This window comes from Pseudonaja textilis, chromosome 3 (genome assembly GCF_049901715.1).
Source record: "Pseudonaja textilis isolate UNSWEBS1 chromosome 3, rPseTex1.2, whole genome shotgun sequence".
Classification (NCBI taxonomy): Eukaryota; Metazoa; Chordata; class Lepidosauria; order Squamata; family Elapidae; genus Pseudonaja; species Pseudonaja textilis.
In genome coordinates, this window is record NC_141992.1 from 194985561 (window position 1) to 195012416 (window position 26856).

The 26856-nt window shown below is 38.9% G+C and overlaps 1 protein-coding gene across 24 annotated transcripts in view; it reads right to left on the reverse strand.

The window, feature by feature from the left end:
- The window catches only part of PTK2 (protein tyrosine kinase 2), a 210428-nt gene that overhangs the window by 80266 nt on the left and 103306 nt on the right, over nucleotides 1–26856 (reverse strand). For 13 of the 24 annotated variants that reach the window (XM_087931786.1, XM_087931783.1, XM_087931779.1 and 10 more), the window contains 9 exons: nucleotides 22348–22427; nucleotides 20345–20407; nucleotides 18794–18848; nucleotides 18366–18506; nucleotides 17424–17501; nucleotides 15998–16105; nucleotides 14745–14862; nucleotides 12559–12589; nucleotides 9594–9646 (listed from right to left, as the gene is read on the reverse strand). In XM_087931786.1, the coding sequence (XP_087787912.1) occupies nucleotides 9594–9646; nucleotides 12559–12589; nucleotides 14745–14862; nucleotides 15998–16105; nucleotides 17424–17501; nucleotides 18366–18506; nucleotides 18794–18848; nucleotides 20345–20407; nucleotides 22348–22427 (727 nt within the window). Of the gene's footprint in view, nucleotides 1–3213; nucleotides 3232–4949; nucleotides 5034–9593; nucleotides 9647–12558; nucleotides 12590–14744; nucleotides 14863–15997; nucleotides 16106–17423; nucleotides 17502–18365; nucleotides 18507–18793; nucleotides 18849–20344; nucleotides 20408–22347; nucleotides 22428–26856 lie in introns of all 24 variants that reach the window. The other 11 variants (XM_087931772.1, XM_087931773.1, XM_087931775.1 and 8 more) reach the window with 2 other exon arrangements.

Here is a 26856-nt window from a genome sequence, read left to right on the forward strand (position 1 = left end):
CAACAGTAATTTTGGGTTCAATTGTGGCCATAAGTTGAGGACTACCTGTATTTCATATTTGCAAGAGAATCCTTAAATAAGATTGTTTGCACAATAAATGCTACACAATGTAGGCTTCCCAGGTAAGAACGTTATATCGCTAAATGATAGATACTTTTCCTGGCAAAATAAAATTTATCTGTCTCCGTCTCTGTCTCTATAATAGTTCTGAATTATTTAAATTTTACTTAATTTAATTACACATCTCTATACAGGACTCTGCTATTAAGAAGAATTGTCCAGGCAGTTTACAATTAACATTACCTAGTTCCATGGTTATTTATTTGGCTTATTAAATTTTTGGCAGCATCCTCTCAGTCAAATTGAGTTTATTATTCACTTTTTCCTCTTTCACTTTTGAGAAAACAAGCACACGTGGGAAATGCAGAATCAATTTTAACCACAAAGAAATAGTGTAACTTATTTTAAGCAGGCTTTTTCAACAGATTAAGAGATGTTCCAGGTTATCAAAGGAACTCAGAAACAGAGAGGAGTCAGAATACTATTAAATTTGGAACCTATGGTACAGTTGGAAGATAGACAAGAAAGGAATAAAAAAATCAAATAACAGGATACGATAGAAATTTGTAAAATTATATGTAAATTTATTTGTGATAAATAATTAGAATGAAATATTGTATTATATCTAAAAAAGTGAATGATTAGTTGATACTATGAGAGAGTTGTCAATTAGAGTGAACACCATTTGCTCGCGTTGTGACAAATGGAACGTTTTGATTTTATTGTATGTATATAAATTTATTTAACAAAGTGGTTTTTTTTTTAAAAAAAAGAGATGTTCCTGAAGCCAGACATCCTGAGTGCCCTTGGAGAAAGGGAAAAGTTTCATTCTATCTATCTATCTATCTATCTATCTATCTAACTATCTATCTATCTATCTATCTTAAGGCATCAACACTTCAAAAGTTGCAAATGTTCCAATGTTGAGCACTTGAGGAATGAAAAAGAAGCTCACAGACTTTAACGAAAATGCTAATGATCTAAGTGGGAGGGAAGGAGGCACTCCTGATTTATCTCCCCCTCCTTGATTTCGTATATTTAATGTTTCGTATAAAACTCTTTTATAACAAGGAAGTGTCCAAAGATGAGTAGAGTAGAGTAGAGTAGAGTAGAGTAGAGTAGAGTAGAGTAGAGTAGAGTAGAATAGAATAGAATATTGAAATGAAGAATAGAATAGAATAGAATAGAATAGAATAGAATAGAATAGAATAGAATAAGAGTAGAGTAGAGTAGAGTAGAGTAGAGTAGAATAGAATAGAATAGAATAGAATAGAATAGAATAGAATAGAATAGAATAGAATAGAATAGAATAGAATAGAATTATTTATTGGCCAAGTCTGACTGGACTCACAAGAAATTTGTCTTGGTGCAAATGCTCTCAGTATACATAAAAGTTACATTCTTCAAGAGTCAAGAATCAAATTTGAGACAAATGGCCATGTTTGATCGTTATTGCCAAAGCTTTAAAAACCTACTAACTGTAGAGTTTAAGGCAGATCAGGGTCAGGAGGGGAAATCAGAGTTAAGGAAGCATCTTCACCTTTGGATACATAGTGCCAGCTAGTATTTCGGATGGTCTGACTGAGATAGACTGTCAAGCCAAGCCAAATTTCGATATTGTGACTGCTGCTGGAGACTAGTATCTGTACCATTCATTCAACTCCGGTGGCTGAACAAAGGGTCGTAAATCAAGGACTATCTCTGATCAGTTTCTCCCAATTTAAGCCAGACCAGCAAAGGCAACAGAGAACCAAAATGCTCAGAAACAAATCTTAGAAGCCACCCATACAAATCCACTAGAGCTGATTCAATTCAGAAAAACAAGTGTGATATTTATTTATTTATTTATTTATTTATTAGCGGGGTGGGGAAAGAGGCATATTCTAGAGCAGGGGTGTCATTCAAGGGCCGGGGCCCAGATGCGGCTCGCAGAGTGCTAAGATCTGGCCAGCGGGCCGCCCTGGAAATATCCAAGGACCAGCCCACAGCGCCTCTGCCAGTGAACACCCTCCTGACCTTCGTTTTTGCTGGCAGAGGATTCCAAGAGGCCGTCCCATCCGAAAATGGAGCTTGGAAGCCAGTTTTCGCTGGGAGAGCACTCGGGCCACCACAGGCGCCCCCGACACAAGTGACATCAAGATGGCCCTGCCCATCCTGGCCACACCCACCCTGGCCCTCAATGAAATCGTGTTCGACACCCCTGTTCTAGAGCCAAACCATACTGACAGTTGGGCATTTAATTTCTTCTTTATCCTCTGGATTATGGGTGTCCAAACTTGGCAACTTTAAGGCATATGGACTTCAATTCCCAGAATTCCACAGCCATGGCTGGTGGTGGAATTCTGGGACACGAAGGCTATAAATTTTGCCATTGACAACGTTGGACACCCTGCTCTGGATATTGTAGTATAGCTTATTTTTTCTCTCTCTCTCTATCATGCGAGTTAAAACAGTATAGGTAGTCCACAAGTTAGTGACCGCTCAAAGTTGTAAGGGCACTGAAACAAGTGACTTATGGCCATTTTTCACATTTATGACCGATGCAGCATTCCTGTGGGCATGAGGTCAAAATTTGGACACTTGGCAACTGAATTCAAATTTATGATGGTTGCTGTGTCCCCAGGGTCATGTGATCCCCCTATACGACGTTCTGACAAGCAAAGTCAATGGGGGAAGCCAGATTCACTTAACAACCCTGTTACTAACTTAATTCACTTAACAACTATGGCGAGAAAAGTTGTAAAATGGGGCAAAGCTCACTTAACAACTGACTTGCTTAGCAACAGAAATTTGGGGCTCAATTGTGGTTGCAAATCGAAGACTATCTGTAGCCATATACCATATGAAGTGATGACAAAAATTTAACTTACACCAGATATTTAAAAAGGGAGAAAGGTCTCTAAGCTATACATTTTCAACTGCCTTCCTCTCTTCCTTCGTGTCTCTCTCTCTCTTTTTTGAAGGAAGCACGCACCATGTTGTCAAATTGTATGACTGTGGCATAGCTGAATGTCTCTAATACGAATAAACATAAGGCTGTGCCTTCATTACAAACAACAAAAATGGCAAATGGGTTATTGAGGTTGCAAGTGGCGCACTCATCACACACAAATTGTTTTTTTTTTTAAAAAAAAAAATGTAACCACATATTACCGTCCCCACTAATTTCATCTGTCGATCCGGGTAGCATGCAAAAAAGAGAGAGAAGGCAGAAGGTTAAGAGCGGGAGGGGAAGGGACAGAGGAAAAAAGGGGGAAGAAATCAGAAAATACAGTATTAAAATCACACGTAAGCCAAAGAGAATAAAAAAGCAAACTGTTACAGTTATATACATGCCCCGTTCCAAGGAAATGTGACAAAGCAGTGGTAATTAATGCATTTATTGGCATCCAATAGTTTATTTCAATACAGCCATCACAACGTGCAGGCAGCCGACAACACACTCATTTTAGTACAATTTGGGGAGGAAAAACTAGGCCCCTGTTTTTTCTCCCTCCCCTCCATTATAGCCTCTCCCCTCCCTTCCAGCAGTGTGAATTCATTGGATAAACCTTGACCGAAGCATCCTACTCTACAATTTAGATAATCTTTTTAAACGCCAATGAAATTAAAGTTGCCATTAAAGATGGAAGGGATTGAATTAATTTTGAACGTTGTTAAAGAAACTAGGCACTTTACTGAAAATGGGATTTTAATTTTTTTCATTAGACCCACAAGAAAAATATATCCCTCCCTAACCCAGTTTCTGGTAAAGCACAACAATCATCAACAAGCATTTGGGGACATGTGACTTGTCCATTTTATTTCTTGGATTGACCCAAGGTTGCACTTAAAACAAATGATTCTTTATTTTATCTTTAGTTTATTAAGAACATTCGCGGTGACTCCGGGCTGCTTACAAAGATAAAAACCCAAGGGAGAAATCAATAAACTTCTAGCCATTTCGCAACAACAATCAGACTGGCCACTTGATGGGCTCTGTATCACACTGGGGTCCCCGGGGCCCTTCGGCAGAACCATGACTTCAGCACCTTTCAAAAAAGTGTCCAAGTGGGGCACAATCCACTATAGGTAGTCCTCAATTTACAACAGTTCATTTAGTGACCATTCAAAGTTACTACGGCGCTGAAAAAGTGACTCATGACTGTTTTTCATATTTATGACCGTTGCAGCACCCCACAGTCACGTAATCAAAAGTCAGGCATTTGGCCACTGACTCATATTTATGACGGTTGGGAGCTGTTGGGCTCAATTGCTGTTGTAAGTTGAGGACTTCCTGTGCTGTATTTGGCTTTCTTCCTTGAATCTATCTCATTGGTACAAAGAGATGGGACTGAGTTCTCCAACGGACTAGATCAGAACAACTGCGAGACCTGTGGACTTCAATCCCCAGAATTCCCCAGACAGCCATGCTGAAGTCCAGAGATCTTAAAGTTGCCAAAATTGTATCCTCCTTATCCAACTTAATGCCTACAATCCTTTAGGTCAATATATAACAATCAGGAGTTCAATATATTGTAGATAGCTGCTGCTCCAAGATGCACAGTTGTTTGTCATGCCAGGGGTTCATGCATTGGCCCAAGCAGGCTACTAAGTAAAAAAAATTGGAGTATTTCCTCCAGAGTAATTATTCCATAGGTTTTCAGCACCACCAAAAGTTCCAGCTTTGCACAATTATTTCCTAGGACTCACTGAACAATTGGGGGAGGAGGGGGAGTCCAAACGGAGCAAGGTGGCACGCAGATTCAAAATTTTAGCAAGATACGTTTTTAAGTTCTTGGAACTTTACACTTTTACTGTAGCCTCAAGGGAACCAAATTTTAACATGGTTAGCAATGCGTAGCTGTTGAACTGATCAGGCAACCTAAAGAAAGCGCAAGGCTGAATACCCTTAGCTGGTGAGTCATGTGAACACAAGACAAAAGGGAGAAAGTGTCTGGCTCTCTTTACTTTATGTTGATAGTGACTGACTCCTTTATCAAGAAGCAGAAAATAAAAAGGAAGAAAGAACAAAAGTTGTCAAAATACCTGCAAGTAGTGAACAAGCAAGCACGAGATTAATAGGGCAGCCTGTTAGTTGTAATGAATATTTATCTAAATAATAACTGTAGTTATCTGTTGTTACTGGAGTGTAGCTTTGACTTCTGCTTGGCTTTTCGAAAAGCAAGTGAGCCAAGAAGAGCTCTTGAAAATGTAAAGTTTGTCATCCCTTTCTGAACTGCAACCAGATTAAGATATTTTAAGACATAAACTATAACAGCTCATACAGTTTGTCCAACTCTGGAATTTCATATGGATGTATACACTAAACAAGATGCAAACAATTTATGTAACATAAGTTTTAATAAAAGATATTTAATTGATTGGGAACTGCCCAGAATTGATTATAAGAGGGAGGGAAGAGGGATGGGATAAGTGTGTGTGGGGAGGGGATGGAATGGGAGGAAGGGAGGGAAGGAGGGAGGAAGGAAGGAAGAGGAAGAAAGGAACGGAAGGGAAGGGAAGGGGGAGGATAGGGAAAGGAAGGAATGATAGGGGAAGTAGGCAGGCAGGCAGGCAGGCAGGCAGGCAGGCAGGCAGGAAGGAAGGAAGGAAGGAAGGAAGGAAGGAAGGACGTTCACCCTAAACTACTTTAATAATATCTTGGAGAAATGGTGTCTCAGAAAGCTCCTTAGTATAATAAGGCTATCTCAATTCAAGGATGAACAACTGATATTACTTGGCTCATTTGCTTCCAAATTATTTCCCCATCCTTCTCTTGCACAAACTTGACCAAACCGATGCTAGATTGTACTAACAGAACAGGATAATAAACACATTATTGTGATCTAGAGAAATAAGGCAAGAAGCATGAATAGGAAGGGAAGACATACAGAAAGTACAATGGGAAACTATTCCAACCCTTCTACTAAATCGTGACCAATAACATTTGAACAAAAAAGTCAGTAAAAAAGCTAAACTCTATTTATGTGAAGCAGGATGACATCAGAGTTCAACTTCTTTCCATCTGATTGATGAAATGTTTGTTATCTGAACTGACTCAAATAACATCACGGTAAAGTTTTATCAATACCTTTCATTTGAGCCTAGTTCCATTTTTTATTTTTCAAACTACTTGGAAATCGCCCCATGATACTACAACCATGTTCTTCCCCCCCACCCACCCCAAAAAAACATCAACTGATGCCCAATCATATATGCTTGCAACTTTCACTTAGAACATGCCATAAAACCTACTGTCTACAATAGTACGCTGGCTGGGGGATTCTGGGAGCTGAAGTTCATATATCTTAAAGTTGCCAAAGTCTGAGAAACTGTGGTTTACAACCAAGCCTTTCTATTTGTTTTAAATTTATCAGGTTCATAATTAAATATTTGAAATCAGCCATTTCTTGGTCTATAATATTCGCCCAATGAATTTGAGGGCTAGAAGCTGTAGGCTACCTACCACACATGGTTTAACCAGGGGGTCTCCAACCTTGGCTACTTTTAAGCCTGGCGGACTTCAACTCCCAGAATTTCCCAGCAAAGCAAAGCTGGCTGGGGAATTCTGGGAATTGAAGTCCACCAGGCTTAAAGTTGCCAAAGTTGAAGACCTCTGGTTTAAAAGATCATTGCACTAGCATGGGATTGGAGCTAATGATCTCTAAGATCCCTTCTGATTCTTTGATTCCAATTACGGAGAAAGATGGGCAGATCAATAGGCAGGTAGCCATAAATGAAATATAAATCATTTATGAAAGAAAACAACAGAACATTGCTTGTCAACTGTAAGTCACAGCTAAAATTGTTCAGACATACCTGTAGTGCGATTAATCTATCTTAAACAATGACTTTTTTTGGCACCTTCAAACAATACTTGTTCATAGAGAAGCACTGAATGTAGCAGGACATTTCCATTTATATCAGCCTCCCAAAGGTCTCTAACTATCAGAGGATGAACTGCTGCTTGCACTTACAGATTTATTCATAGCTGAGATGAGATTTATTCATAACTGAGATGAGAGGATGGAAAATCATTTTTCCCTTCCCTTTCACTGGCCTTCTGGTGGGAAAACGAACACTGGATAGAAAGGGACAAAACTGGAGTGGTTTAGTAAATAACCATGTTGCACTAGAAAAGAGGATAACCCCATCCTAGTCCATACTTCATCACTTCACTGCCATTTGACTGTCCAACCTCACTGGTCACTTTGGGCCAGTCATTCTCTCTTTTCAAGCTACCCCACAAGGTGGATTTTTATGGTGAGGAAAGCAAGAGGCTCCAACCAGCATTTCTGCATGGGCAGCATTTGGAAATCTATACATGTTTTTGCTACATCCAAAAATAATAATAATGATAAGACATTATGCTCCCTTCTTGGTTTTGAACTGTATTTTTTTTTAACTCTGTGAAGAGAAGCAAGATCATCAGTTTTCCAGGTTGGCTAGTCACATTCCCAGTTCTCACTTTAAAGTTTAAACTGATACAGTCCCGGGTTGTATACACAGAGGCATAGAAACAAGATCACGTGAAGTATTAGTACCGCTTTATAAAACCCCAGTAAGGCCAAATCTGGAATACTGCAACCAGTGTCGGTCACCATACTACAAAAAAGATGTTGAGACTTTGGAAAAAGTTCAGAAAAGAGAAACTGAGATGATCAAAGGCCTGGAGACTAAAACACATGAAGAACGGCTGCAGGTTTTGGGGTTTGGCTAGACTCAAGAAAAGAAGAATTAGGGGTGACATAATAGCAGTAATCCAGTATTTGAAGGGCTGCCCCAAAGAAGAGAGGGTGAATTTATTTTCCAAAGCACCAGAGGGCAGGACAAAGAACAATGGATGGAAATTAATCAAGGAGAGAAGCAACCTGGGATTAAGGAGAAACTTCCTAACAGGACAATTAACCAGTGGAACTGCTTGCCTCCAGAAATTGTGGGTGCTCCGTCACTGGAAGTTTTTAAGAAGAAACTAGATAGCCACCTATCTGAAATAGTGTACGTTCTCCTGCTTAAGCAGGGGGCTGGACTAGAAGACCTCCAAGGTTCCTTCCAGCTCTACTCTATTCTTCTATTCTCTTTTTCCTGAATCAAGCCAGAGAAACTAATGAAAGAGGAAGATGGGCAAAAGGAACAATAAAAAGACAGAAAAATTAACTGCACAGTTGTAACAGGACCCAAAGACAGTCGCTTCCTTTCTCCTTTTTCTCTTTGCTTTTATGTGATAGGACCTCAAGTTGAATAGTGACTCAATTGTGACTGGCAGCCTAAAATTTAATTACAGTGCTCAAAGGTGTATCCTGACATATGCAACATCTGAAACCCTAATTTCAGAAGGATTCTGTAGAGTCAAGTCTTGTATGATCATTATCGTATACTTTACAGGGATGTCAATCAAAGTACAGGTAGCCCTCCACTAACAACCACTCATTTAGTGATTGTCTGAAGTTACAATGGCACTGGAAAACAGTGACTTATGACCGGTCCTCATGCTTATAACCACTGCAGCCTTCCCCACATGATCAAAATTCAGATGCTTGGCAACCAGTATGTACTTACGATGGTTGCAGCATCCTGGAGCGGGTCAGGTGACTTTCCCAGATTGATTCCAACTAACTTAACTTAATGGGGGAAGCCAGATTTGCTAAACTAGCGGTCTGCTTAACAACCGTGGCAAAAAAAAAAAGAGAGTCATAAAATCAACTTCGACTCACTTAACTTGCTTAGCAACAGAAATTCTGGTCACAAGTCAAGTGGTTAAGTTAGGATTCTAAGAACTGGTTCAGTTATCATGTAATGTAGGAGGCAACGAGGCAGAGACTGAGGGAAGAGGGGTCAAATGCATCATCAGTCTAGATGATCCCTACACCGCCCCCTTTAAAAGATCTAAGTCCAGCCCTTCCCCCTTGAAGTCCCCCCTTATCTGGTGCCAACTTGCCCTGAGAGTTAGTAGTTCAGAATCTCATGGATAAGTAGCATGAAGTAAACTTGCAATAAGTCTACCCTGTTTTCTGACTTCCTGCACCTGACATGCACTTTTCACAGAACCACGGTACACAAAAACAGATATTAATTTATTTTTGAGCCATTAATTTATCAATGTTAGGCAGCTTCTCACTTCATTAAGACCTACAGTTTATGTTGAAACAATCCTGTGACTCAAAGCAACAAGAAAACAGACTAACAAAAATGTCGCATTAAACTCTTACTTCACACACTATCATTTTCAGTCACCCATCAACAGACCGACATAAGAAGATATACAATGTTTTTCTCACAACAATATTAAAGCTGGATATTTTTTTACAGCTATTTTTCCTACATGATAGCTCCCAGACCTCGACTGTGAAATTCATCCACACGAAAACAATCGCCATGCAATACCTGTACTGGCTTTTAATACTAAAATACAGTTAAAGGATTTCCAATAATATTTGCTTGCAATTCATTTCTCACAAAAATTCACTCAGTCTTTTTTCTCTCTTTGAGGGTTGGCTAGCAGGAAATGAGTTAAACTCTTTTTAAAAAATAATAATAATCAGATATCCTACCTGATACAGAGACAGTATGTGATCGTATTCCTTGCTTCTCGTTGTTGGCCAGCCTGTAACACAATAATTCAAATATGTGAATGTTCTATATTCCATACTAGTGTTTCTCAACTTTAATAACTTGAAGACAGGAGGACTTCACTTCCTAGAATTCCCCACCCGGCATGGCTGATTGGGGAATTCTGGGAGTTGGAGTCCTCATATCTTCAGGTTGCCAAGGTTGAGAAAAACTGTTCTGTACAGTTCAAAAGCTTGCAGGAGGAGATCTAGTCAGTTACCAGATTCACTGTGTCTCCTACAGAACTAAAATTTGCAGGGAAGAAAATGATTCTACTACTTTAAATTCATCTCGGAACCAAAAGTACAAGAATTCATCTGAAAATCTCATTTTAAATTTCACCAGATGTTCAAAATGACAATGTTAAAAGCTGAATGAACAAACAACTTTTAGTTTTAAATTTCTTCTAATTATCTACTATCTAGCAACAACAGTTTGAACTGCATCCATCACTCATATTAAGAAGGGGAAAAAAACACTGTCTTTAATTTAAGTGTGCTATCTAGAAGTGTTATATTCTTTAAATATAGAGAAGTTAACCATTTTAAAGATGGTTTTACTACTGGAAAGAACAATTTAGCAAACTTTAAGGTAATTTCATTGTTTAAAAATTCTCATTTGTAGACATAGGGTATAACAAGAAAAATATTCATATTTTAATAGATTATGGCTATTATATTTTAATATATGTAATTATATTGTAAGTAGACCACAATTAATTTGGCAAAATGCAATATGCAAGAATCATGCCATAAATCTGTAATCAGTCTGCAGAAAAGCACTACATTTAGCTGAAGTGACTATGGGTGGATGGATGTACATCTATAAGATAGATCACAGATATAAGTCTATGAGCATTGGTCATATTTTAATGTATTCATTGTATGGATTACTCATATACACTGCACTAATCCATTTGGATTAAAAAAAACAGTAAATATCGACTGAAATTATGAATTAAGAAGAGATTGGAATACTCAGTGATATTTGTGGATGGACAGCACTATTATTATTATCTCTGAGTGATTTAACTGAGTTTTCTATCCTTCTTATTTTGATTCCTTGAGTTGATACAGGGTAGAAGTACAAGGATATATTTCTTTGAAGGGCTGTCCAGAGTACGCCTCAGCAATAGGCACTGAGTCCTGCCAGCTGCCCAACAGGTATCAGATGCCAATGTTGGCAACAGATAACGTAAAAAACCATTTAATTTGGTATATAATGCATGTATTTATTAAATTTATATGCTACCCATCTCGCTGCTGCAGTGACTCTGTGTGGCTTACAACATGCTAAAAAGAATTATAATTAAGAAAGATTAAATAAAAGACCAATAAAAAAAACCCAAAAAGACAAGCCACATGGGGGTGGAGATCTTCTCCTTAGCCATCAGCCACCCCCAGCATAAAGCAATGTTGTCGCTTCATGCCAGCCAACAGAACCAGGTTTTAAGGCTCTTCCTGGAAGCCAGGAATATGGGGGCCAACTTCACCTCTTGTGAGAAAATATTGCAAAGATAAGGAGCCACAGCAGAAAAGGCTCATCTCTTGGACCCCAGTAGCCAAAATTCTGTGGCAGATGGGATCCGGAGTAGGCCTCTTCCCCTTGAGTGAGTGGGGTGGGCCAATCCTATTGGGGCAAGATGGTACCTTAGGTCAGGGGTCCCCAACCACCAGTCCGGGGACCAGTACCGGTCCGGGGAACAATTTCTACCGGGCCGCCGGTTTGCTGGGCGCCGCCATCTTGTTTTGATGAAAAAGTGCTTCCGGTGAGCTTTTCCGGGTAGAAAGCGGCGTTTGGGTGCTGAAAGAATCCTCGCGCCTTAGTTTCATCGGGGGGGGGGGCTTCGAACAAAACTAAGGCGCGAGGATTCTTTCAGCACGCATGGCAAGGCGAGCCGAGTGACCGTCCTGAAGCTGTCGCGAAGCCCATCGACACAGGTACAAAGGAGGAGTTGAAGGTGGCGGGGAGAAGCGGGGGATGGCTGGCTGGCCGGTCGCTCGGCTCGCCTTGCCATGCGTGCTGATGCCGGTACCGGGCCACGGATGATTTTGTGATGCCGGTACCGGGCTGCGGCACAAAAAAGGTTGGGGACCACTGCCTTAGGTGATTGAATTAGCTCTAATTCTGGTTTCCGAAGCAAAATGAAGATATAATGATATCTTTACGTACAGATAGTCCTTGGGTTACAACAGTTCATTTAAAGACAGTTCAAAGTTACTGGGAAAAGTGACTTATGACCATTTTTCACACTTATGACCATTGCAGCATCCTCTTGGCCACATGATTAAAATTTCAGATGCAGCGTCCAGGGATCATGTGATCCCCTTTTGAAACCTTCTGACAAGCAAAGTCAATGGGGAAGCCAGATTCACTTAACGACGTTACTAATTTAACAACTGCAGGGATTCACTAAACAACTGTGGCAAGAAAAGTCGTAAAATGGGGCAAAACTCACTTAACAAATATCTCACTTAGCAACATAAATTTTGAGCTCAATTGGGGTCCTAAGTCCAGGACTTCCTGTATACACATATAGTTACCTAAAACAATGGAGAATATAAAAATTATACCATATCCATTTGGAATAATACCGCAACCATTCTTATATTTCTATTTTTTTTTCTTTTTTAGTATTACCTCCTCTATAGAATTGGTTTTCTTGGGTTCTGAAGCAACAGACATTATCAAGCCATGCTACCAAAATCCTTTTAGCAATAGAAATTGAGCTCAGTATTCAAAGTTCTCTGTGTACAAAGTCTTCATTCTCACACTAAACTATGTTTGGGTCTTCCCTTATAGTCAACATTTGCAACTGATTAGATTTGGAGACTTCAGAGAATACATCAAAATAATAATGTAGTCAGTTTAATGTTTTAAATTTCCAACAAAAATATTCAAACTTACTTTGGTATGGATGGTAAAGCTCTTTCACCTTCTAAATGAAGAGGAAAAACAAGTTTATTGCGACATATCAATAAATACATACACAAGTATTTTGCTTAAGAAGGGAACACACTAACTTGTATTTGATACATATTTGTGGTTTTGTGATAATTCACACAAAACCTCTTATGAAGAATGATATAGTACCGTATTAAGCACCATTACGGCTCAAAATGAGCAAAAATGTGTTATATTTTCAGAAAATTAAAACTATAGAGGAAGTTATTGGGCTTTCTAAAGAACCTAAACTTATATTTGGTAGAAACAGACTATTTCCTTTTCAGATTGCCATGCTATTATCAAAAGACACGAAGAGCCAATATATCAGAAGAAAGGGGAGTTCAAATAAAATATTGGAAAAAAAAACTAGTATCAGGCATTTAGTGCAAATTGTGCCTCCTTTAGTTACAATCACCTCTTTGGTCTCAGGGAAGCCAAAATAAATTTTCAGAAATGGCAAAACATGTATGCTGGCACTAATCCACCCCCACCCCCCCATCCAAATAACCATATTTGGGAAATTATTATTCTACTGGATCACTTTTTTTTAATTTTCCAATGTAAAATGGTCAATAAAAGCATTCTAACGTTCCTTTGTCAAATTTAAAATAAAATCAGGGTTGTTAGTCAAAGTATGTTTTTCATGAGGTAAATGGTACACTGATGGAAGTCACTATCCACTCTGGTATAATGGTTAGTAAAAAGTGCTGGATTTCTCACTTTTGTGGAAGAAATGGGGAACTAAAGATGGCTCTGTTAAAAGCAGGAAGGGCCAATGACAGTGGCAGAATGAAGAGCCGTCAGTAGATCAGATCTTCATAATTTCTCTCTAGATAAGGAGAAGACCTGAGATTGCCCATAAGTGCTCTAGCAACTACTCCTCACAAGAAGACGGCAAGGAGACATAAGGGAATTGTCAACTTTTTGCTTTTCTTATATTAGATTTACAAAAGAGATTTGTTAAAAGCTTTGGAGAATTTTTTGGAAGGCACACAGAAAAAAATGAAAAGAAAGTTCTAGCATATTATTTGACTAAAAATAAAGATTGATAAAAGTCAAAGGTATATAAACCTGGTTTGCTTGATCAAGATTAAAATAGATACGTTATTATCTCTGATTATCTTTAATGGACTTGTGCTGATCAGGATTAAAATGGCAAGGCTTTAAAGATTTCTTTATAGATAAGAGAGGGGATATGGGAAAAAGGAAAATATTTCTTATATTTTAAGAGAAGCTGATAAATAACTAAAATTGTTTATACTTATTCTAATTAGTCATTTTTTAATATATTTTCTTTATTCTTTACTTTTCCTATTTTTTCTGCATTTTCTGTTTTGTTCCTTTTTATTTCTTTATTTTATTGGTTTGTATTAGTTTTTATTTTTCCAACCATAATTTTTAAGACTGGATTTCTAATGACAGGACAAAAATTATAATCCTTCTTTAATTACCGGGTGATTTAGAACAATCAGCCTAATTCCTTCTGTATGGTTTCTGTGACGGAATAAGGGACAGAAGAATCAGTGAATATGCTTCACTAACTCTTTGGAGGAGGAGATTAAAATATAAACATAAAATTATATCTGGGCAATTAATCTCAATATCAAGAGGAAAATTTCCTAGTGAATTGCATATGCATGAACTAAACAAAGGTAGGCAAGTTGTATTATAGGCAGAAGAAAAAAGAAAATTGAGGGCACCAATTGTTATTCAATAAGTGAGTGACCCATAAGTAAGTGTTTTACATTAACAGAATTACTGTATTACAGTTAACTATTAGAATAGCTGTTTTAGTTTGTCTTTATGTAGTCTCTTGCAGAAATTGAACGTATTTTTATCTAGTGATATTGTAAGAGAAGAGCTACTATGTTAATCAATAATCAAGACTCTGGTCACACACTTTCAGTCTATTAAATTTTATTTTTTTTAAAAACCATAAGCTTATATCACACATCCGAGGAAGCAAGGTATACTTCAGGAAAGTGTTTTAATAATATCTGAAAATCTGAAAACATCTTCTGGCTTTCATCTACTTATATATCTGATTAGTTACATGTGCAGAGATGCTGCCACTGATTTCTTCTCAATTATAGGACATCCCAGAAAAGGACCACGACAAAAACACTTAAACAAACATTTGCTCTTACCTTTCTGGGGTCGGATGATAAAAGACTGTGTCGCCCCCGTGACCAGTCGGCAATAACCATCTATCAAGTCAGCCATGTTCTCTGCAATGGTTAAGGATGGTGCCGTCACTGTCAGAGGCTACAAGAGAGAGAGGGGAAAAAAATAGCACATTGAACAAAGAGGCCTTATTGCAGACACAAACATTTAGCACAGCTGCTGAACTATTACATCAGAGAAGAGCATGCAAATGAGAAGCACTAAAGAGAAAAAAAGGACTCAGATGTCTGGAAAAAATGGCCAGTTCTTAAGCCTTAAAATCCTCCATCTGGAGGAACTCCCAAAGAGCACATAGCGTGTGAAAAGTGTGGCCATTGAGATTGGTGCCAATTCTAACAGAAGCATAATAATTTTGTTCAGGGAACCGAAGAACAGTTCCAGGTACATGAGAGGAGAGGGCTTCTATGCGCGGATGCCTCCACAGACTTTACACATTTCAAATACGACATCATCTATCTCCAGTCTACAACACAGTCCTTTCAGCAGTTCCAAGAAGGCTCCACACCCTGAGGTGACTCTGAGGGCACAGATAAACCTCCAAGTGGCCTCAACGACCCTCTAAAACGATGCAAATAACCAGCTTTGTCTGAGAGAAGTATAAATCCTTCCATTCCTCTCCATCCAGTCAGAGCTGAAGAGCTTTCTTGGATGAGAAGCAAAATGTCTTCAAAGAAAAACAAGAAAGTCCAGTTGCCTCTTGAGAGAAACAACTTTGGGACAACCATGACTTGGATATGACTGAGAAACGTTTTCATTATAGTTACCAAATCGGTCTTTGTTAACTACACACTTCCAAGCAGTGTGTGAAAAATAATGTACTGACAAGTATCCAAAAGGGACAGTGGTTTTAAATTCCATATGTCATCATGAATGATTGCAAAAATAATAGCACCAGTGGTCAGTAGAGGTATGTAATCCATTAATCCTGACAGGAACGTTGTAATTTCTACGATTCATTTTTCTATTCTCCAGTAAATGTAAAACCTTATCAGGAAATTACTAGATAGCACCTTTCATAGTTAAAAACCAGAAATATTTTTGTCTCTGGTTAAAGAAGCCTCTGAAATTAATCTCTTATACAAAAAGTTAATTTATTTATATCCCATGCTTTTATAATATGAAATGGGGACAGCTACACCTAGCTTTATTAATAAAACAGGCAGAAGGAAATTGCTTGCTCTTCCTGCCTGCCCAGAAGAAACATCAACCAACTTACCTCTGGTGCTCCAGCGATTTTCATCTGTAGCATTCCTTTTCTGTCCTTGTCTTCATTAGTTGAATACTGAATGGTCTGTACTTGATGGAAATCTGCCAAATGGGTAGGCTAGAGAAAAACAGAAGGAAAATATGAGGAGGAAGAACCGGGGTAGATGCAAATTCTATCAGACACAAAATACAGGCTGCACAAGTAAATTCTACTTTTCTGGGTATTCCGGTAGTTTACTACCCTCCATTGTTATTCATGCCCTATGTCCATCTTAGGTACTACTAAAGGGGCAGAAGAAACAATAGTTGGCAACAGTTTGCCTGATCAGAAGGCTGTTTAGTGATAGTAATATTGGCCAGGAGTCCACATGAAAGCTGACCGTAAACCTACAAGGGAATACAAATATTGCATTTGGAGGCTTGGATCAGCTTCCAATACTTAAAAGTACCTTAATAGCAAAGGTAAAGGCTTCCCCTGTCCAGTCATGTCCGAATCTAGGGGGTGGTGTTCATCTCTGTTTCTTGGCTGAGGGAGCCAGTGTTGTCCGAAGACATTTTCCATGGTCGTGCAGCCAGCGTCGTTATATCCCAAAGGCACACAGCATGCTGTACCTTCCCACTGAAGGGTAACCTATTTATCTACTTGCATTTTCATGCCTTCGAGCTATGACAACTCAGGGGTATCAAACTCACAGTGTCACATTGTCATCACATGACGGATCGTGACTCCCCCCCCTTCATTAAACCGGGGTGGGCATGGTGAGTGTATGACACATCCGGCCCACAGGCTGCAAGTTTAACACCCCTGTATTTAATATTTAGCTATTTGCATTTTCATGCTTCAAGCTCTATGGCATCTACTTATCTACTTGCATTTTCACGCTTTTGAGCTATGTGATACCTATTTATCTACTTTTTATTTTTATGCGAGCTGCTAAGGGAGCCAGAGCTGGGGCAAGTAATGGGAGCTCACCCTGTTGCCCAGAGCTCAGGTCTCAAACCCAGGCTATCTGCTTTCCAGCTGACAAGCTCAGAGTCTTTAACTGCTGAGCCATCACAGTTAAATCTAAGTAACATGTCATCAACTCCTGACCCCATAAAATACAAAATTCAACCTCTCAAACAAGATGAAAAGGAATACACCAAAAGTGCAAAAATGCATGAACTATAAAACAAGTGACAGTAAATCAGAAGTAAAGCTAAAAACCATACTGAGTGAATAACCTCATGAATTAAAGAAAAAAGAAAAAGCAATATCAACCAAGGTACTACTTCTTTTCTGGACTTAGGTCCGTGTGTTTTGTTCACAGGTTTCTTTGTATCCTGATAAAAAAATGAACTTCCTTAAAAACACTAGACCGGTTCCCAAACAAAATAATGGCAAATGTGAAAGTCTGCCTAGATATGAATCCATCATATCCCATGGTAAGACTTACATTGGAGCCTTTGTCTGTAAGGTAGCTGATACCTTCTTCTGGACCGATGGCCAATTCCACTGAAATAATCCAGCTGGACTTTTATGGTTAATATGGAAAAGAAACAGTGAATATTTGGAAAGAAAATGTTTGAACAGTGAATAAAAATCTTTATTATCACTCAATGAAACAAATTGATATAGACTAATAAATTACATTTCAAACACTGGATAGAGCTTAATAGAGTACACTTATGTTAGCCTTTCACAAGAAAGTGATTTCCCATACATTTGGGCCAGAAGCTCTGAAGATGATGTGTTTTTAGTCACTAAGATTCATGCTTCAACCTTGGGCAAATGATGTTGTGGTTTGTATTTGTAGATGTTGTGGTTTGTATTTTTAATCTTGTAACACACCCAGATCCACTATTCTAAGATCGGCAACAATAGAAATACTTTAAATAAAATAAATATTCCTCCCAACATCTTTAGGTACTGCTCCATTTTAAAAGCAGAAGGCACAGATGCTTCAATGGTCATTACAACAACTGTGCCATACATGGGACTGGTCATCACACATATTTTCAAAATTAAAGTCCTCTAATAGGGAGCAAAAACACAACAGCTGAGATAAAGTTAACTATTTCCCACTAATATTACCCTACTAGCTAGCCTTTAAATTGCACTTATACATAATGACCATTTTAAAATAATTCCACATTTCCATAACCTTGCAATCCTTTAATCTAGTTAGCAATTCCTAACTCCCAATCTTTCAGAAATGTAGAAGAATTAAACAATTCAAAAATAAATCATCCACAGATAAAGAAAATTTAGTAGCATCTTAAACAAAGAACCAGCCCATCTGTCTTTTGTTTAGATAAGCTAACAATAAAGTGCTCAATTCAACAATTAGAATAATTATTCTATGCCATGTCCCAGTAGTTGAAAGCAATATACTTACTCCAAGGGCACACTTGAAGCATTCCTTATCGAATCGATATACTGGTGAGAGAATCTCAAAGAATTTCAAAATACTTTCTTCTCTATTGAGGTTGGCAAATTGTCGAAATGTTTGCTGTATCATTTTTCGAAGGTTTTTGGCCTTGATAATGAAATAGTCAGATGTTAGTATGCACCACATCCAAGCCACATAAGTACCCACATGGTTCCACCTAGCCTAGGAATTAATAGAAAGCACTGGATACAATACCAGATACCTTTGGTTCCATTTTTGAGATTTTAAGCCATTAGGAAAAAAAACCTCTCTCATTTGTGAGAAATGTCATATATATGGATGAATCAAAATACATACTTGGAGATAGCCAAAAATAACATGATCAAAACTCAGGGTTCAGTAATTTATAATGTATGAGCAGAATGCAACATTACCTTTACTGAATCCAGTAAACTCTTTGGAAAAAATCTTCTTAAACCGACATCTTTCCTGAAACAAGCAAAGCAAAAATCAGGGATGCATGAAAAATGTTGTGCATTTTAACCATGTGAAAATAATAACACAGTATATTTTAGGAGAATTGTTGTGTCAGAAGATAAATACAGGTGCCAATATTCAATCAAATTCATTTTTTAAAAAACATTGTTATTCCCACAAAACACTGAGCGTGCCCTGCCTTCCCACCTCATCTCTCAGATCTTCAACCAGCCCTTCTCTAGACCAGCCAATCAGGGCCAAGTCATTCCATCCTTACATCTGTTACAAGTGGTTTAAAATCTAGAATATGTGCCCTTATTCTCTCCTCTCCCAATTTAACGTTCTGGATCACATTATGATTCTTGATTCTTAACGAATGTACCTTTTCTTGATGTATACTGAGAGTATTTACACAAAGACAAATTCCTTGTGTGTCCAGTCACACTTGGCCAATAAAGTATTCTATTCTATTCTATTCTATTCTATTCTATTCTATTCTATTCTATTCTATTCTATTCTACTCTACTCTACTCTACTCTACTCTATTCTATCACCAGGTTAGTGGTAATTCTTTGTACTAGAGCCACAAAGTATCCCTTGAAGTTACAAATGCAGTCTTCAGATAACAAATAACAGATAATCAGAGTTGGTAGGGACCTTGTAGGTCATCTAGTCCAACCCCTCGCCCAAGCAGGAGGCCCTACACCATTTCTGGCAAATGGCAGTCCAATCTCTTCTTGGAAGTCTCAAGCGATGGTGCTCCCACAACTTCTGAGGGCAAGGTGTTCAAGACAGTCATGATGTATAACGACTTCCTGCTCACCACAAAAGCTTTAGCAATGGACCCCTTTAAATTCCAGGGAACCTTGTGATGGTACCAATTCACTAAAGCCAACGAAAAAAGAAAACTGTTCTTTAATGGCCATGGCAAAACAAGTCCTTTTGGTGGGACTGGATGCAAAGCGCCTCAAGACCTTTGGTGAAAGGTGGTTAGAACTCTATTCTGCAAGCCATGCCAATGACTTTTTAAGCCCACGCTGGGCAGTTTGTTCTGCTAACAGCATTCTAGGTTAGGGCAGGGAGGGCAGGTTTGGAGAGACAAAGCCATAGACTGTAAATTTCCAGAGTTAATCAATAATTAAACACAGCATAATTTAGTCCCATGGCTGATTAATCACACACCGAGAAACCATTTTGTAAAAAGGGCTTCTAACCAGCTGATCCCACAAGTATTAACAGAATGCAGATGACCCCCGCCCCCAAAGGATAATCTTGTGTATCACCAGATTCAGCCTATGAATCACCCAATTCGTCTTGGTCAGGCCAGAATCAATGAGCTCTTATTTCCTCAATAAGCTGAGAGGTCAAAAATTTACTGGGTTTTACAAATTCTCATCATACCTTAATTAGAACAATAATGGCAACCTTTGCATTCTCACTTCCAAGAGCAACAATTATGTTCCTTCCAATGGAAAGAATTGCTGACAAAAATGCAACCACATACTTACTCTAAGACTTCATAGTTCGACTTCTTATCCAATGCGTTGCCTCTCATTTCACAGTAGGATCTCCTGAAATTATAAAAAAAGGGCAGTTCTCTTAAATGCTAAGCCAAACTGTTTCGATTTCAAATCTGATGTTAATTATATTTCAGCTTTTACCTGCTATTTCTGAAAGCTTCCTTGAGTGCTTATACAATCAGAAAGGTGGGGTAAAATTTAATTTATTTACTTACTTACCTAGGAAATTCCAAACTAAATCATAGATGAGTGGGAACACTAAGAAACATGCCTAATAATAGCCCCGTGTTGTTGGACTAAACATACAGGAAATCAATCATTATAAAGTTTTTAAAACTTCATGCAGATTTCTGAAAGTAAAACTGGAGAGGTTTTACACATCCCAGTGACTGAAGAATTTTTTTTAGAAGTATAACATCTTAAAATTATAGCCGTAATACATGTAGAGAAATAAAAACCAGAATAAATTCTGTTCCTATCTTGTGATGCCAGATTATGGATATCCACTCTAATGTTTTTAAAGTGATGGGTGATGGATAAGGAGTGATATGAAGGGCTTGTGAGGCATCAACCTGAAAGGTTACAGAGATGCAGATGTCATTTAATTGATATATTTTAGGTGATATGAAATATTCATTGGGAAAAGAAGCGAAAATGGTGGCCCTATATTCTTAAAGCTGCAGTCTCTAACTATGCTGAGTTCTGTTGTAGTAAATCTCACTGACCATTTATACTTCCCACTAAGCTATTTCTGGCCAGGTATAAAGGATTTTTGTTCCTGGAACTTATTTCTTCCAATTCCTTCCTTCTACTGCTCCTCTGACCACACAGCCAAGCTCTGTTCCAGCTCTGGCAGAAAAGGTCCTTCTTCTAAAGTGCTCAAGACCATCTGGGAATCACTGACTGAAGGATTTTAAGAGATCAAATTTTGGGTTATCACTACCGTCTTCCCTAGACCCTTATTGTGTATAACCCTTTAAACATTCAATTCTAAAAATTCCTACCAATATTCAGTAGTTGTTGGTATATATACTTGGAATGCACCATTATTTTAAGACTTTAACTCCAAACTGCAATTCCGCCTCTCCTTCCTATCCTATTTTTTACTGTTGCTTGTTTTTCTCCTAAATTCATAGGAATTGCTGCTTTCCTAGCCTTATGGTACAAGACAGACGAAGAAGCTTTCAAGAATAGCCTGGACTGCCATCTGTCAGAAATGGTGTAGGGTCTCCCGCTCGGGCAGGGGGTTGGACTAGATGACCTACAAGGTCCCTTCCAACTCTGTTAATCTGTTAATGCGTAAAATTGTTTATACAAAAGAAAATTGTTTTCCTATTAAGCTGTGGCCTTTCACATTTATAGAGAGAAAAATCTATGACTTGGTAGCTTTAGTAAGTCACTGCACAGTACTATGGTACACAAAATCTCTTTTGAACAGTTTAAGCTTGGAAAGATGATGGAAAAAGCGATGGAATTAAAAAAATCTCCCCTTTTTAGGAAACACTTCCAGGTCAAAGACAATTGACCAATTTTTGTTAGGTTCAGAGGGGTTCTATTTCTTGTAATAAGCAATTTCAAATGTTCTTGAACTTAGTTTTCCTAATCTTTTGCCTTGCAAAACTATTTCATTAAACAATTATGAAACATTGGGCCGAAAGTTACTACAGGAAGTAGAAACAAATTATTATTTAAAGATTAGCCAGAATCTTTACCATTTTCACAAATTAAGGTCAACTCACAATATTAATGTAATAAACGCAGCTGGTTAAACAAACCTGCAAATAACGGCTTTGCTTAAAAGTTACTTAATTGTAGGTTTGAGTGGAATAGATATAGCATAACATTACTTTATATAAAACAATCAAATTTTAAATTTCTACTGTTTGTGCCACAATAAATTTTGAAGTTTCTGCTTAAACATACTGATGAAGACATTAAGATTAAAGCTAAGTTGTTCTGTTTAGTAATAAATATTTAAAAGGTGGTCTTACCGGATTTCAAGGCAACCTAGCTTCAAGGCAATTTCCTGGTCCACCTGATCTGCTATCTCTAGCATATAGTCATTTTTCACCTAGAGCAAAGCAAGCAGAGATAGGCCATAAATAAAAGTCAACTACCAGAATTATTTCAAATATATTCAAAGGTCAGGCGCAATCATCTGACATTTTTTTCCAAGTAGATTACAATCTGTGCAGGATTCAGATCATGTTCAAGCAATTCCTTCCATGACTCTCCAAACTGTTGAATCCAACTCAGCTGGAGTCTAACTCAGAGCAATTTTAACCATTGGTTGCTAAAAACAATCTTCACAGTGACCTTGAAGATACTTCCCCCGGCCCATCCTGGCCTAGTAGAAATTAGGTTTCCCCTAATTTCTTCAGAGAGCACAATAAGCCCTCTGAGCTTAGGGTGTGAAATAAGGGTGTGAAATAATCACAATTTGCTAGGGGTTTTGCTATAAGGTAAGCCCTAATAAAGCATCTTCTATCCAATCATGTTTGCTCCAGCGGCACTGCAGCTGACTTTTCTGTTGCTTCATCCTCCATCCTCTATAAATCAGGGGGCACTCTAGGGACTGCGGGCAGTGAAAGTCCACCTCAGGCCCAATCAGATCTGAAGTCACTGCTGCTTTGTTCCAAGTTTCCAAGAACTCATGAACATCCGTGAACCAAGCCGTAAACAGGTAATAGAAAGATGAGAATAATGATGGTAATACTGCCTTTCTGGATAGTTTGACAGAGTTGTGGGAATTAGTTGTTTAGCAGATTGGTGGCATGGAGTGGGGGGGACTGTCCTTGTGTCTAGTTGTTCTGGTGTGCAATGCTCTATATAATGTCAAACTTGAAACAGGATGTGAGGGGTCTGTAAATGTTTTCACAGACCCTTTTTTGACTCTGCAGTATATAGGTCCTCGATTGAAGGCAGGTTGGAAAGAATTGTTTTTTTCTACGGTTCTAATTATCCGTTGAGGTCTGTGTCTATCTTGTTTGGTTGCAGAGCCAAGCCAGACCGTTATAGAGCTACAGATGACAGACTATTAATGAAATATAGCAGTAAACAGATGTGGTAAGGATGCTGAAGGAAGGTACTACACAAAAGGGAGGTTTGTACAGAAGCAGGAATCCCAATTGATCTCTGACCCAAATCTCACAAGTAGGGACTCACGTTCACCCATACTTGTAGGGCAGCACCCTAACAATCCTCAGTCTCCAGAACAATGGCACTCCATGACTAGAGTGGTGGCTGGTGCCCAATCTGAAACTTTCTAGGCACGCGCCCATCATGTGCCCAGCCAGGTCTAAGCAATGCATGCCAGGGCAGCTCTCTCACCCACAATTTAAGTTTTGAAAATTAAATTTTCAAGAAGAGATTGAATAGACATTTGTCCAGAATGGTACGGACCTCCTGCTTGAGCAAAAGCTTGGACTAGAACAATGGTTCTCGACCTTTTCTTCCTCACAGATGCCCTTGAAAAAGCTTCTGTGGCCATGGAGCGTGACCATGGACCACCAAGAATTAACTCAAGGTTTAAAACACAACATTTCTTCAAGCCTTTGTGTACTCCCTGGGGCAACATCGCAGCCCCCCAGGGGCCTGTGGACCACAGGTTGAGGACCACTGGATTAGAAAACCTTCAACACTCCTTCCAACCCTTTTATTATATGTTCTATGTTCTAAATTTTGAGCTAAACTTCATGAAAGACTGACCAAGTACATCGAGGCCTGTTTCAAGGATATAAGATGCTTAAAAACATACGTGGCATTATTCTTTTCTAAAAAAAAGTAATATTCAGAAATATTCTTATTTAGCCAGATCTAATTTCTAAAGACATGCAAATCTGCACCCAAATCTAAATATTCATTATGAGAAGCACCCCTTGAAATTCTGAAAGGGCTATAGCTTAAAAACCTACTATAAAATACAATGCTTAATTTTTAACCTTTTTTCATCAACGAAGAGTCCTTGTACTATTTTTAAGTAGCCATTTCCTTAAATACCACACACCCTGCATTGGATTGATGATAGGAGTAAAACCTGTAGATTTCAATCATTCAAAAAGCAAGCTAATCCAATTTCATGCCTTCTTCTGAATTGCTACGAATTTATTGTTCTATGAAATCACCATTAATTCTGAAAGCGTAGAAAGTTATTCACCACATTTCTCCCTCGGCCTTCCCCGCCCCCTCAAGTTTCGTGAGGAGATGAATAATTGAACAAAATATGTGTGCCTCCAATAAAACCAACCAACACTGCTTTTCTTCATGGCACTTTCAAAATATTATTTGTCTTACAGAAGTAACAATCGGCCATCTGCCTTCAGTTGCTTCATCAACAAGGTCACAGTTTTCACATTAAGACAAGCTGATCTTTGACATTTTTCCTTAATTACAGGCGTCACACAATAGTAAGGATGTTAATGACTAGGGACAGGAATTGATTGCTGACAGGCACTGTGCAACACAAAATGACTTTAAAATTATCCTCCCCGCCCCCGCCCCAGAGAAATCCCAACTGCCTCTGTTCTCCCACTCAAGTTGTTGTCAAACTCAGAATGCCACATGGGAGGACCAGATAAGATGCACGTTCATAATCTTCAGTTCTGTATTATTCCTGGAAGCACAAATGAAAGCAAATATACCTGTCCCAGAATAAATATGAAAATTTGGTTTGCTCACCGGGACCAGAGATGTACTCTTCCGAGGTTTCGGACTCATGCGAAAGCTCATCTTCCATTTCGCAGCAACTAAGATTGTTGGCCGTGCAGGTACAAAACCAGCCAGGGAAATGATTGAAGTCTAGGACAGTGGTCGCCAACCAGTGGGCCGGGGACCACTGGTGGTCCGTGACAAAATTTTGGTGGTCCGCAGAGAAATGTCACCCCCAAAACACATCCCAAAGCAATTAATCCAGGCTGCGCAGGAACACATGGCTGCGCCACCCACATGGCCCGCAGGAAAACAAGGCTTGCGTCGCTTGCATTACGAACAACACAAGGTAGTGAAGGGAGGGAGGAATTTGCCCCACGTACCTCGCCTGGCCACCGGGCTGTTTCTTTCCGCTTCTTTCTTCTTCTTCTTTTGGCTGCATGCAAGGAAAGCAGCAAAGTCTTTCTTTCTCTCCTCCAAACTCTGCCAGAAATGAGTCTTTGGGACCCTGCAAAGCATCCTGCTCCAAAAGGCTGCGCCGGTGTGGCAAGTTTCATAAAGACTCATTTCTGGTGGCATTTGGAGGAAAGACAGACAGACTTCTGCTGCTTCTGCTGCTTTCTTTGCATGAAGCCAAAAGTCTCAATCTCTCTCTCTCCTCCTGAGAATGGAGTTGGAGATGGTATCCTGCGATCCCAAATAAACAATGATCGATCGGTAGGAAAAAGGGGTGGGGGATTTTCCTGCAGGCTTTTGGGGGGATTTTCCCAGAGTCTCTGGTCCGCAGGACTTAAAACTATGAGTTTGGTGGTCCCTGAAGTCCAAAAGATTGGCAACCCCTGGTCTAGGAAACAGGCCCCTTGTTGGTTAATAGGGGTGCTGATTTACCCCCAGCCAATCTAATAGTTAGGAGCCGAGGGTTTGGCAGCATAAGGAAATGACAGCCAATCGCCAGCCATCAACACACCAATCAGCCAATAGGAAGGCACCATGGAAACACGATTCCTAGAATAGCCCAAAGCATGTATTCCAGTAGAGAGTTCCCTGCGGATGGGCTCCAGCAAGAGTCCGAAAGCTCGGAAGAGTAAACCTCTGGTTCCGGTGACCGACCCAAATTTGATTTCACATTCCTATAAGCCACCAGTATGATTCTTACCATTTTCTCACAACATTTCCCCGTACGTTTAGCTCAAGAAGGAAATCATATACAGGCAATCCGCGACTTAAATTCATTTAGTGACCATTCGGCATTACAATGGTACTGAAAAAAAAGTGACTTGACCACTTTTCACAGTTATGACCATAGGAGCATCCCCATGGTCATAGAATCAAATTTTGGACGCTTGGCAACTGAGTCCTATTTATGACAGTTGCAGTGTCCCGGGGTCATGTGATCAACTTTTATGACTCTTTTGACAAGCAAAGTCAGTGAGGAAGGAAATTGAGACCCTGATAGAATGGGGCTCAAATCCGTAGCTGAGCAGCAGTCTAAAGATCATAATAGGTCACCTAGGTTTAAATATTAGAACAAGTAAAAGAACAGTCTAAAATCACAATAAATAGAGCGCTGGAATAATCAAGAAATGGGTATTTACCATTCATCCATACAAAAACGAAATAAAATTAATAAAGTATTCTTCAAACCAGTAATAAAGTGTCAAACAACAATATTTTAGAACATTGTACAGCTATTCAGGCTTTGAAAATGCAAGCTTTGGATTTTGCCCAAATGTAATACTGTATATCTCTGCTATCCATTAAATTGGGCATTTTTTTCCAGGCTTCCACACAAGACTCAGAAAAAGGTGTTAATGTTTTAAGAACTGGATCATAGAAAGCAGTGGTATCTTCCC